This window comes from Acyrthosiphon pisum, chromosome A2 (genome assembly GCF_005508785.2).
Source record: "Acyrthosiphon pisum isolate AL4f chromosome A2, pea_aphid_22Mar2018_4r6ur, whole genome shotgun sequence".
Taxonomy (NCBI): domain Eukaryota; kingdom Metazoa; phylum Arthropoda; class Insecta; order Hemiptera; family Aphididae; genus Acyrthosiphon; species Acyrthosiphon pisum.
The window spans coordinates 43,039,394-43,051,845 of record NC_042495.1 but is presented as its reverse complement, the minus strand read 5'-3'; the positions used below and the strand labels follow the sequence as shown (position 1 = coordinate 43,051,845).

General features: G+C 28.6%; 1 protein-coding gene across 2 annotated transcripts; it reads left to right on the top strand.

Annotated features, from left to right (window-relative positions):
- On the top strand, nt 1–7,133 carry LOC100160647 (caspase-1). 2 transcript variants are annotated; one of them, XM_001944412.5, is made up of 5 exons: nt 1–430; nt 506–619; nt 1,876–2,132; nt 2,802–3,098; nt 6,665–7,133. In XM_001944412.5, exons 1-5 carry the CDS (start codon nt 399–401, stop codon nt 6,901–6,903), a joined length of 939 nt encoding a protein of 312 aa, XP_001944447.1. In that variant the 5' UTR covers nt 1–398; the 3' UTR covers nt 6,904–7,133. The 2 variants fall into 2 exon arrangements, with proteins under 2 accessions (XP_001944447.1, XP_016657240.1); XM_016801751.2 differs by lacking the exons at nt 1–430; nt 506–619 and adding an exon at nt 1,281–1,363.
- Nucleotides 7,134–12,452: the final 5,319 nt, after the last annotated feature.

Here is a 12,452-nt window from a genome sequence, read left to right as displayed (position 1 = left end):
AGTAAGTAGTAACGTACTGTAGTTGATATTATAATAGTTAAATAGTTGCCAGTTGATACTACATACTTATTTTTTTCATAAAACATCAAACTATTGTTAATCTGGCACTAAGACTTTACTCGAATATCAACTCGATCAAAGTCATTACTCATTGGTTACTCTCAGCCGTCGTTCTGCAGCGTTTACGAAATCAGTGATTAGAATACAATATTTGAAATTAATCGTTCTCTCTTTTCGCATCGAATTTTGACGTAATTTACCAAATCACTGCCTTAGCGAATTAATTTTTGACAAATACTAATCTCTTTTTATCGGTTCGATACAATAATACAATATACATACCTAAGATCCTGCCTTAATTATTGTGTATCATCTACTTATTAGATTTTGAAATCGCTATGGAGAAAAACGGAAATACTGAACATTTGCAGTGAGTCGACAGTTTTTATGTTTGATACTTGTTTCTAATTTTCTCTGCCGCATATCAACCTTTCCATTGTTTCAGATATGAAAATGGCAACTCCGTAACTACAAACTGCAGCACACAAACAACACAATTTGATGGGTTGATCGGGTCGCATCAGCCTAGTCATGACACTGCCGACGCTTTTGGTTCATTGTGAGTGGTCGATATTTCTGATAATAATTGAATTAATTCTTTTTTTTTTGTCAATACACAAGGTAATTTTCATTAACTTTACGGAAAATTATTATATTATTATAATGTCAGTGTTCAACTTTATATCTTCTATAAGACAGTCATAGTTAAACTAGGTATCGAATAAAACATTTCGAGGTGATTTACCAAAATGTATGTGGTTTTAGATTCTCTGATATTGATGCATATCTGATTTTAATTTTATAATATTTCAAGTTAAATACACACTTTGATTTGTTGAAAATAATTTAATTGATTTGGAATTTAATTCAAGTCAATTTTTCACAACTAATCTTTGGGTTTTGAATTACATCATCAATATATGTATACACACCACTCAGAATATTGTAACACACATGGTGAAGACTATGTTAGGTCTTACGCAATTCCCGCCATTTTTTTCATACCAAATTTGGATTCCTTTGTTTGTAGGTAAAAAAAAAATATTTTAAACAAGGAAGTACCTACTTTTCTGTAATACATGAATGTCATACTTGACATGACAGTAGACTTACCTAATATGTTGTATTTACTTAACTGGACATACAATTAATATTTACTTACTTATCTTTACATCTTATTCATTGTTGATTGATTTATATAAATTAATTGTCTATAAATTGTATTGTATTATATTATGTTATTTTCATGTTTAAAATTCAGGAGCGGGAAGTTTATCAAACATTTGGTAGGCAACTGTTTTAGGTAAGCCACTGCATTGATTGGGCATACCATCAAAATTAGTATTGTATTATTATTATATTTTATTATTTAAAAGCAAAAGTCAATTGTTATTATAGATATTATAGATTATATCTGGAAATTGGTAATTCTATACCTGGTTAAAATTCTTTGATTTAATAACTGTATTAAACATCAAATTGCTGAGATGTTTGAATTCGATATATAATATAGTAAATCAATTTTTTAAATCCAAAAGCATCTTTAGTTAATTTATTATAATCAGAAGATAGTTAATAAACAATTTATTATGTTTTCATTTGTATGTAGGCTAGGTATTATCATTGAGTATATATTGTATATATCATATTAAACAATATATACTCAATGGTGTTAAACATAAGTATTAAGTACTAATAATCATTAAATAGGTACTTCAGTATTTATTTTTTTTTTTTATAATAGCAGTCCCTCTTAAAATTAAACCTTCTCTGTGTAAACATAGGTATTAATTTACAATTGTTTTATAATTATAGATTTAAAAGCGCATCTCGTCCAGGTTACGGTATTAGTTCAACAGATAAGGATGCATGGTATTACAATATGCATCATAAGCATCGTGGGAAGGCGATAATCTTCAATCATGAAAACTTTCAAGTTAGAGATCTTAAATCTAGAGCTGGAACTGGATTAGATTGTATTAATTTAGAGGTATCCTTAAAAAACCTTGGATTCGATGTTACACCTTATGTTGATTTAACATTAGATGAACTGGATAAAAAACTTGACTATTGTATGTATACATGTTTATTAAACCTTTTTGATATTATAGTCCGATGGCGTAGCGCACAAGTGTGATAAGTGAAATTTTCGTAATTGTTCAGAAGAACAACAATTGTGATTTAATATCACGCAGATTACATGCACTACAACAAACGCGCCAACCTTTAGCAGACTAAATATTTACTATACACTTGCAACATTTTTACACAATATGTAGAAAGTTGTTAACAAGACAACCATGCAAAAAACTAATTTTTCCGAATTTTGCACTTATCACACTTGTGCGCTACGCCATTGAATTACTATATACATTTATTACTTTTTCGAAATATTTTAATTGCCTTTCATATATATTTTTATAGCCATAGATTAAATAACAATATAGATAGGCAACGACAATGCTATCCTTTTTCGCTCTTTATTTTATTATGGATTTGACTAATTAATGGCACATTGCCGCCATTACAGTTAAGAATTAATCAAATAATTATTTATTCATCTACTACCACCATGTACCACAATAAAGTCAAATCCAAATTAACATAATGGGCAACAAATGATTGGTTTGGCGTCGCCTATTTATAGTGTTATTTAATCTATGCTATACCATAATATTTTCTTTACTAAAAAATTACCTATATTTTTATATTATATTTCTTAAATTAATGTTTTTAAACAGGGGCTAAAGAAGACTATACAAATTATGATTGTTTATTAATGGCAGTATTATCTCATGGTGAACAAGGTATTATTTATGCTAAAGATGGAGCTTATAAACCAGAAGATAATCTTTGGGGACGATTTACTGGTGACAAATGTATCACATTAGCTGGAAAACCAAAGCTATTCTTTATTCAAGCTTGTCAAGGAGACCGATTGGATGGTGGAGTTCAGTTAAGAACACAAGTTGATGGATCTTCTTCATTCAAAATACCTGTTTATGCAGATTTTCTTATAGCTTACTCTACAATTCCTGGTAAGTAGGTATTATAGTATAGGTACCTAGGTCATGGCTAGGGTCCGATCTGTTTAGCTAAATATTAAGGTTAAAAAGTTGGAATATAATGCTCATATATATACGCAGTGAAAAAACATAAAAATATTCTCCTTCTACTATATTTAGAACGAGAAAATATGCAAACAAATTTTTTTTTGTGCAAAAATAATGAATAACCATTAAAATATGTTATAACAAAACATAAAAAATAAGTTTTAGATTCTGAGTGTAGCAATTGAATGTATTGTATTTACAATGATGTGTGCTTTTTTCTGTCTTTCATTATTTGAGGTGGTAAAAATGCTGTGATTTTCGACATGACGACATCAGCATATTTTCTGATAGAAAAGTGAATCTCATTGGTACTTTTGAAAGGTCAAAATTGAAAATTCTTAATAGTTTTTGAAAGCCTATTGAAAAAAAAAATGATTTTATTTTTTGGCGTTATTCAAAAAATTATAACTGTAGACACTTGGAACACTAAATCCTATATATTAGCATTATTCATACATGGTAACTTTTTCTAAAGTTTTTGAGTTATTTGTAACCTTGAAAATTTTTTTAAAATTATTGTAGATAAAAACTTTTTTACTTAAAAAAGATAGAAAATTTAATACAAGGTCCTCATAAGACACTTTAATTACAGTTCAAAAATATTAAAGATACATAAACTCAATTATTTGGCACCGGTCCAATGTGCGACTTACACATACATTTTCGGTCCAGTGTGCGACCTACATATAGGTATTGACCTATACTGCATTTTTTGTAGTTTTTATAGTTATTAATTAATTATCCTTCTTGTCTGATAAGAATTCATCGTAATTTATGTCATAATAGCATCTTTCATGTCTGATAAAAATTTGTCAAATATAGTTTGCTTGTTTGGGTGAAAAAATCTCCACCACTCATCTTTAAGTTGTCTAGATAATAATGGAGATACGCCGTTTACTCTTATTTCTTATCGCTTTTTCACTATTTTCCACAAACATTCTATGGTTTGAGTATTGGCATCTGTATCAGGATCAATAAACCATTTTTGATGATTCACAGTACTGTGTATGTTCTCTTCATTGTTTATTGACAAATAAGCTCTCCATTCATCACTATGGATTATACTTCCTAGTTCTACTTAATTTTTAATTATAGGAAGTAATGTTGCTTTGTCACGTTTTTCTACAGTAAATAAACGTCGTTCCAAAATATCATTTTTTTGCCACCAAGTCCAAAAACCCACGGGCCAGACACATGCGTTCCATAATATTTTGCACCCACTATATTATTAAATTACTATTATTATCTTCTTCTGTATCATCACTATTGTCACTATCATTTCCAGTTACCTCATTTGGTCAAATATCACCACATCGAAGACGACCACGGTTGTATTTGCGTTTTCCTTTGAATAATGATTCATCAATTTTAACTATCACATCTTTTCCACCTAATTTTGATCGCTTGTCAAATTTATAAATAGCCACATTGCGACATAAATTAAACCAATCGACAACTGTATTCTTACTTTGGCCAGTAAATTGTACAACTTGATGAACTGGTACCAAATGTGTCCAATGCCATACTAATTCTATAATCTCGGTTAATGATAAATTTCTGTGACATCTATTATTTAAATCTAAGTAAGAAAAAAATTGATTTTGTTTTCGAATTGAACAATAAGTTTGGCAACTTCTTTTTGAACACTTAAAAGAAATGCATTTTTTAAAGGTACCATCTGAGTTTCGTATTTTACCTGTTCTCTCACATTCCTTTAATATTCCACCACACTTTTCGTTGTTTCTCACTTTGGTACAACGATTATTATTTTCATTTAGTGTTGGTAATATTTCTCAGTCTTGCAAGAATTGTATACACATTTTTTCATTGTGTATAATATGTCGATATAATAGGTATCCTAATGTAACAGTCATAATAAAAACCACAAATTTACTAAAATCACAATAATGCCGTATTTAAACATACCAAAACTCACAATAACGTAATTCGACAAAGACAGTGAAACCGTAACTGAATGTCGAACGGTTTACAATAATCATCTTCGTATCTCTATTCTCTACACAAAAATAAATATATTTCCCCATGTCATATAGGAAAATACACACATTGGCCGTAGGTCGCACATTAGCCCGGAAAAGATAAGGATAGGTCAATTTATCAGTTGTAGGTCGCAGACTGGACCGGTGCCAATTATTTTTTATATGCATTTCAAATTCAAAACTTTTCTACTAGTAATAAAAAAAAAAAAATTGAATGTTATTACATATTACATTTTTATAAGCATTAAAATTTAAAATGTTTAACAATATTTTATATTCGCTGGGAAAGAAACAAACTCCAATAAATTACTTGATTTTTGGTATTTGTATCAATTCATAAACTAATCCCTTAAAATTTTCATCAAAATTTATATTAATATTTTCCATACATGGTCATATACTCATATATATACACTGTCTCTCTGGTTATACTCTGTAAATAATAAATAACTTATAATTTTATTTAAGGTTGTGCTCTGTAATTAATAAATTGTTTATTAAACGTTATGGTTTTGTTGTTGTGGTAACTTTTAAAATAAATGTTTTATTTAGTTAAGATACAGTGTTGTATGCTAACCCAACTTGACAAATCACTATGTTGGTATTAAGAAATTGACATCATGACAGAGACAGTGATCTCTAATTGGAAAATTAAATAAGTCGTAGTAGAAAGCTTCGTCTAGCCGAGGGTCTCCAAGACCCACATGTTTTTTTTAATAGTTCTGATTACAATAATTTGAAGACAAAATTTTTTTGTGTCGTATGCTTCTTTTAATTTTAATGTACATTATTAAAAAAAATAATTTTTGTTTTCAACAAATTTTAATTTTTTTTAAAAAAAGTTACATGTTATTTTAAGATGAAAACAAATAAAAATTAAACACAAATTGTTGCAATATTTAAAATGTATTTTATTGGTAAATGTTGCATGTTTTTAAATATTTATATTGCTACATTGTTTCTTTATTTTTTTTCGAGCAGTTTCTTTATTTTTTTTAGAAGACTTGTTTATCATATTATACACTAAGTCAAAACTGCAAAAAAAACAAACGCAGTCCACATAACTGCTGAAATATTCTGATAATTTTTCTCTGGAAATTGTGTTGAATAAATCATCTACACGTTTTATTATTTTAAAATTGTATTTATAGCTTATTAATAACTTATACTGTTAAATAAAATTAAATACTTACAAAGAAAATTAATATTTAGATAGTGTTGGCGTTGGTTTTTTTTTTTATTTATGTGTTGTATTTCAATATTCAGCACTAACATTTTATTGGGTCAAAATTTAACTTTTACAACTTTTAAAGTTTTTTTCGAAATTTGTTTAAATAATACTCTAACATTAATTTTACAATTTGTAGTTAAGAAGTATTGTTTACAAAAAAAAAAAAATATTAATATTAATAAAGTTTTTTTTTATTTTATGATAAACTGTATTTATTGTAATGTATTTTTTTCACATTTCATTAATTGTATCTTTTTCAGGTTTCTATTCATGGCGCAACACTCAAAAAGGTTCTTGGTTTATGCAAGCTCTTTGTGATGCCTTCAATAAATATGGTTATCAACTAGACCTTTTAACTATACTGACATTTGTGAATCGTCAAGTGGCCACTGACTATGAATCTAATGTTCCTGGTGCTGTTCAAATGCATCAGCAGAAACAAATTCCATGCATTACATCGATGCTAACAAGATTAGTAAAATTTGAAAAGAAAAATTAAAAATGTCAATCATTACAAACATTCATCAATAACATTCCTGCTTAAAAGCATAAATATGTTTGTTGTACATGGGTATAACATTAATTAGAGCATTAGTCTAAGGCTACAAATTGTAATTTGTTTAATAAGAATGTAATTGTATACTGATTCAGAACAATTGCGTGGTTAGAATCTCAATTAGTTTTAACTTATAGCTGATATAAGTTTTAAATAAACAAAATCTATGATAATTGTGTGGCAGTACCATTTTCAATTAAGTATTATTTAAAAAAGAATTCAAATTTTTTAAAAGATTTAAACTTTGGTCTTAGATATAATATAAAAGATACTGTGATTTAAAATATCACTAATTTACTTTTTATAACATAGATTACTAAAATTATTTTTGATAGTACTGTTTTTTTTTTTAATAGATGATATTATAATATCATAGAACAAACATAATGAACTAGTGATATGCTTTTTTTTCTTTTTGAGTTAATCTATTGTTTAAGAAGTTTACCAAAACCAATTTCCTGACAAATACATTTTATTATTTTAGCATTCAATAATTATTTTATTCCCTTATAATTTATATTAATCTACCTCTTTACTATTATTTGTAACATTTTATGATAGAATTATGAATATTAATAAGTTTTATCCTGAATACACTAAGTATCTCTAATTACATTAGTGATGTGTACTTAATCTTAGTTATTAGTTTACATTTTACTAAAATTAATAATTTTTAATATAAAATACAAAAATACATTCACAATGTTTTTGTTTGATAAATCATTTAATTATTTCTTCCATACATTAAACTTAACATTAAACTTATCGTCTTTCAGCACAATTTAAGATAGTACTATCTTAAATTGTGTCTTTCAGTCATAAAAATCACTATAAACTATATAGTGATGAACAATTTGCTCATACCAATATTTTAAATTGAGTTTTATTTAGTGTTCTACAATTGAATTGCTTCATTAAATCTCATTAATAACTTATTATTAAATGTAAGTATGGAAAATTACTTAAAATATTAATCAACAAAATAAAAATACATGTTTTTATACTTTTGTACAAAACGATTCAATAATGTTTAAATTTAAAAACATTTTATTTTTTCAGACATTAAAGTATTATACATTGTATTTTTTTATAATAAGACATTGTTACACCATTTTTATATTTTATACATTATTGATTTTAGTCTTAAATAATATTTTGTTTTAATAAAATACTTTTGTGATAATATTGTTGTATTTATATTTATTAATTATGTTAGATTCTGAGCTATATTAATTTTATAATAATATTGTGTTTTATTTATATATTTTTTCAATGTGTCTGCATACATAAAAAGTAATAGAAAAAATGAGCTGATTTTCAACTTAAAGGGTCTTCTGGTAGCAAATTACTAATTAGATTTAGTTTGTACTTTTGAAAAGTGGTGCCTAACTTTGAAATTAGTGATTAGGCAAAATCAAAATTCAACGGCTACAACTATTACGTATATTGGTGTGTAATATAGACTTCAAGTGTATCTCAGCCAAAACCTTAACTATTGTTGGGTTGGTATAAAATATAAATAAAAGGAATAATTTTTCTCAGTTGGTTAAATCCAAGCTTTAAATATAAAAAGGTGGGCAAGTGGGTGTCGCTCTGCTGTACAGTAGCCTAGTAGGTACGAAAAACAATTCTGAGCGAAGCTGAACATTCTGGACAGTCAGCCTATGAATTATGATATATTACTAATTACTAATTACTAATTATTATATATTACTATGTTTGATATTATTGTGAATAAAGTAATTTCTTTACCTATTTACGTAAATCTTGTTTTAAATTTTCAATCCTGAGCTATACAATTTGAACATATAAATTTTAACTACAAAATCATTTTTAAATTTTATATTTGATAAATGTCAAAAATCGAACTTTAAAGTTTAAATGCATATAAAAAAAAATTATGCCTGTATTTTTAATAATTTTCGATTGCTATGGTAAAAATATATCAGTAACCCTGTATTAAATTTTGACACCTTTTTGACCAAACAAATACATTTTATTGGCATTTATAGAAAAACAAAACTAATAAATTGAAAATATCTGTAAACAACTCGAAAGTAACGAGTCAAAATATGATCAAGTATAGGAATTGATAAAATAAACATAATATTATGGTGTAAATTTCAAGTATCAAACAGTTATTCATTTTTGAATTACAACAAAATAAGAAAACCGCTACATGAAAAATCGAGTGAATATATCTAACGTTGTAAAAATTTAAACTTCAAACGCTCATCAAAATGTAATTTGACTTTTCGGTAGACATTTTTGTTTAGACAAAGGTAGGCAAACTTATGAAGAATCTTGAATTAAATTTTCAAATCTTAGATTTCAAAATAAACATTTTTAAGTATTTTTAACTCAAAATAATTTGCACAGTGCACACTTTCGTAATTTTTATGTATTCTGTCAAAATTCGAACTTTAAATGCTTGTACTAAAAATGGTGACTACCTATGTATTTTTAATATTTTACAACTGTCATTGTAACAATATTAATTAGGATTTAGGAACCTTGTATTACATTTTTACGCCCTGGCCTAACGAAGAAAATTTTATTAACATTGATGACATTTACAACAAAAAAAAGTGGGTAAGTGGCTATCGCTCTGCTGTACAGTAGGTTACAAGTGGATCGCTGTATAATAGATCGTATTAAATTTGAATTCAATAATATCATATCATTGTAGACGAAAAACGATTCTGAACAGAGACGGTTTGTCAGTCTGGATACCTATTTTATATTGTTATTATATTTTATTACATATAGCCTGTATCTATGTTGAATTAATATTACCATAAACTACAACAAAATAACTAAAATCGTTATTTTATTTTAGTATTATTCATTTCTATGGTGATAAACAAAGCCTTAGAAACGAAAATCCCATTTTTAGCGGTTTTTTGTAATTTGTCGTTGGTTTTTCCCGTGGCATTAAATAACTATTGCGAAAATTGAAAAATGACCTCTCTAAAGTACCATCTTGATCCAATTTGCTAAAATATAATATACTATATGTAGAAATCAAAGCACTCCTTCTGGTAGAAATTTTGTATACAATGTAAAAAAAAATAAAAACCATTGTAAAACCACTAGGAAACTGAAAATGTTCGTAAATCACTCATAATATTTTGAATATTTTATCGTGTATAGAAAATGATATTCATTGAAAATGAATTACTTATTTACGGTTATTTGTTTTAGAGTCACGGCAAAATCCAAAATCAATTTTGCGTAAAAATTCCCGTTTTTCCTTAATTTGTATGTTTATTTTCCCCGGCACTTTTGAAAACTATTGGGAATTTGGAATTTTGACCTCCGGAATGCGCAAACTGCTAGATTCACTTTCCCATCGAACAAGATACTGTGGAAGAAAATCAAAGCAGTTTTTCTGCAATACTGCCCCAAAAGGTGATGACATAGACACAAAAAAAAAAAACACCCATCATTGTAAAATACTAAAATCTTAATAGATACAATAGGTACATTTATCGCTCTACTCAGGTCTCTGACCACTCATAATCTAAAATTGAACATTTCATACATGGATACTATTGTTCATAATGTGTCTTCTTTTATTTTACCATTACAATTTTAATACAGTAAAATGCACATCAAAAAAGAAAGAAAAAAAAAATTTCATATAGGTACCTACTAAAACGAAAATAGGTATCGATATGATAGATAAAATTATACAAGCAAACCGAAACCGAGAATAACCTTTTCAATATCATAGTTTAAAGTAAGTATTATATTATATAGTTATTAAGTAATGTTATTCTATTTTGTATTGTCATACATAAAATAACTATTCGTTTTTGAATAATTTATTCAGTAAAATATTACCTAATAAGTTATATTGGATACTATGAATTAATAGTTTAAAATAAAATCAAAATATTTCTTACATTTTTATATTTATAAATAATAATGTATTGATTTGAAAACGATGTGTGATTTTTTTAATTTCTTTTTCTGTCTGTTCTTAGTTCTTACGTTTTGGGGCAGAAAAAATGTCACCACACCGATAAACATAATATACTATTTCACGTGGTCAAAACCTTCAATATAATATCTTATTGAGATTTAGTACCTACGTAATAAAAAAATTGTTAGTTAATGTTCTTTATGGGTCCCAGTGGGTTCCACACGAGTGCGGGGCCATAGATATATTAAGTTGAAATAAATAAAATCGTACTCTTTAATGCGAAAAACAAGAAATAAGTAACGTTTTACTGTGAAAAATAATAATTTTATTATTTCATAATTTAATGAAAAATCAAAAAATAGACAATTTATAGTGAATGAATGTGTGATTTCCAATTTTGATACCTAATAATTATGCCGAAAAATGAAAAACAATACAACTAAAGTTGCAAAAAAAAGACATCAGACAAGACGAGGCCATGTGGTGGGGGGGAGGGGGTACGTGATGATGGCGAGTGGGTGGTGATCCAGATGATCGTGACCACTGGTCATCTCTACAGCGTACTCAAAGCCGGTCCTGCGGGGCGGACGAGAGTTGCGGGCGCGTTTGCTCTGGACTCAAAGACGACCATGTCAGCCGCGGGCAAAGCCCGGCCACGACGGCTGCGAGAGCGACAGTTGATGACGAGCGGCTAGTGCGATGTCGTGCGCATGAAAGTACTGCAGACGCTGAAGACGACTGTTGTGCCGGCGACGATGGTGACATTGTTCTATGATGGTGACCAGAGCTCGGATGGGCAACGAAGACTATAATATCGGGATCAGATCACTGGGCGAAAAATGCAGACAATCGGCGGACAGCATCGCAACGCGCCGCTGTCCTGATACTCTCCGTGATTTTCGCCCTGGCGTCACGCCGGCACCGCGTCAGCCGCAGCCAATGGCCCCGCCGTGGAGTCGCGCACCACCGAACTATTGAAACGTTTCGTTTCCTCGAGCCCGGCGTTGCTGACGTCCGTGTTTCTAGCCACCCTGTAACTATTAATAGTCATCCGTCAGTCGTCACTCACCAGCCACGGAACTCTAAGCGGTCTCCGTCGCCACCGTCACGAGTCGTCTTCAGTGGCGTAATTAGGAATTTGGTTTTGGTGAGGGGATATACGTTTTTAGCAAACTTTAATGGTCATTCCAATACTTTGATCAAAATATTAGCAGTAAAAAAAAAGTTTAAGGGGGACTCGTCTTCGTACAGCATTGCAGCAGTCGTGCACTGGTTCCGTCGGGGCATTATATAAAAATAAATAACTTAGTTACTAATTAAGTTATTTTCTACATTCTATTTTTTTTTAACTAGTTAAGTTAAAAGTTATCAAAAAAAGTAACTTTTAACTTTTTAACTAGTTACTGCCCAGCTTTGATATTAGAGGTCTCGATTACACGTGTAGTGAACTACATGGGTACCCGTGTTTTTACACAAGACGGGGTTAAGGCCCATGTAATAAAAATACCTGTGAGCTAAAATACTCTTATATTTTTAACTCAAATACAATTGTATTTCACTACTT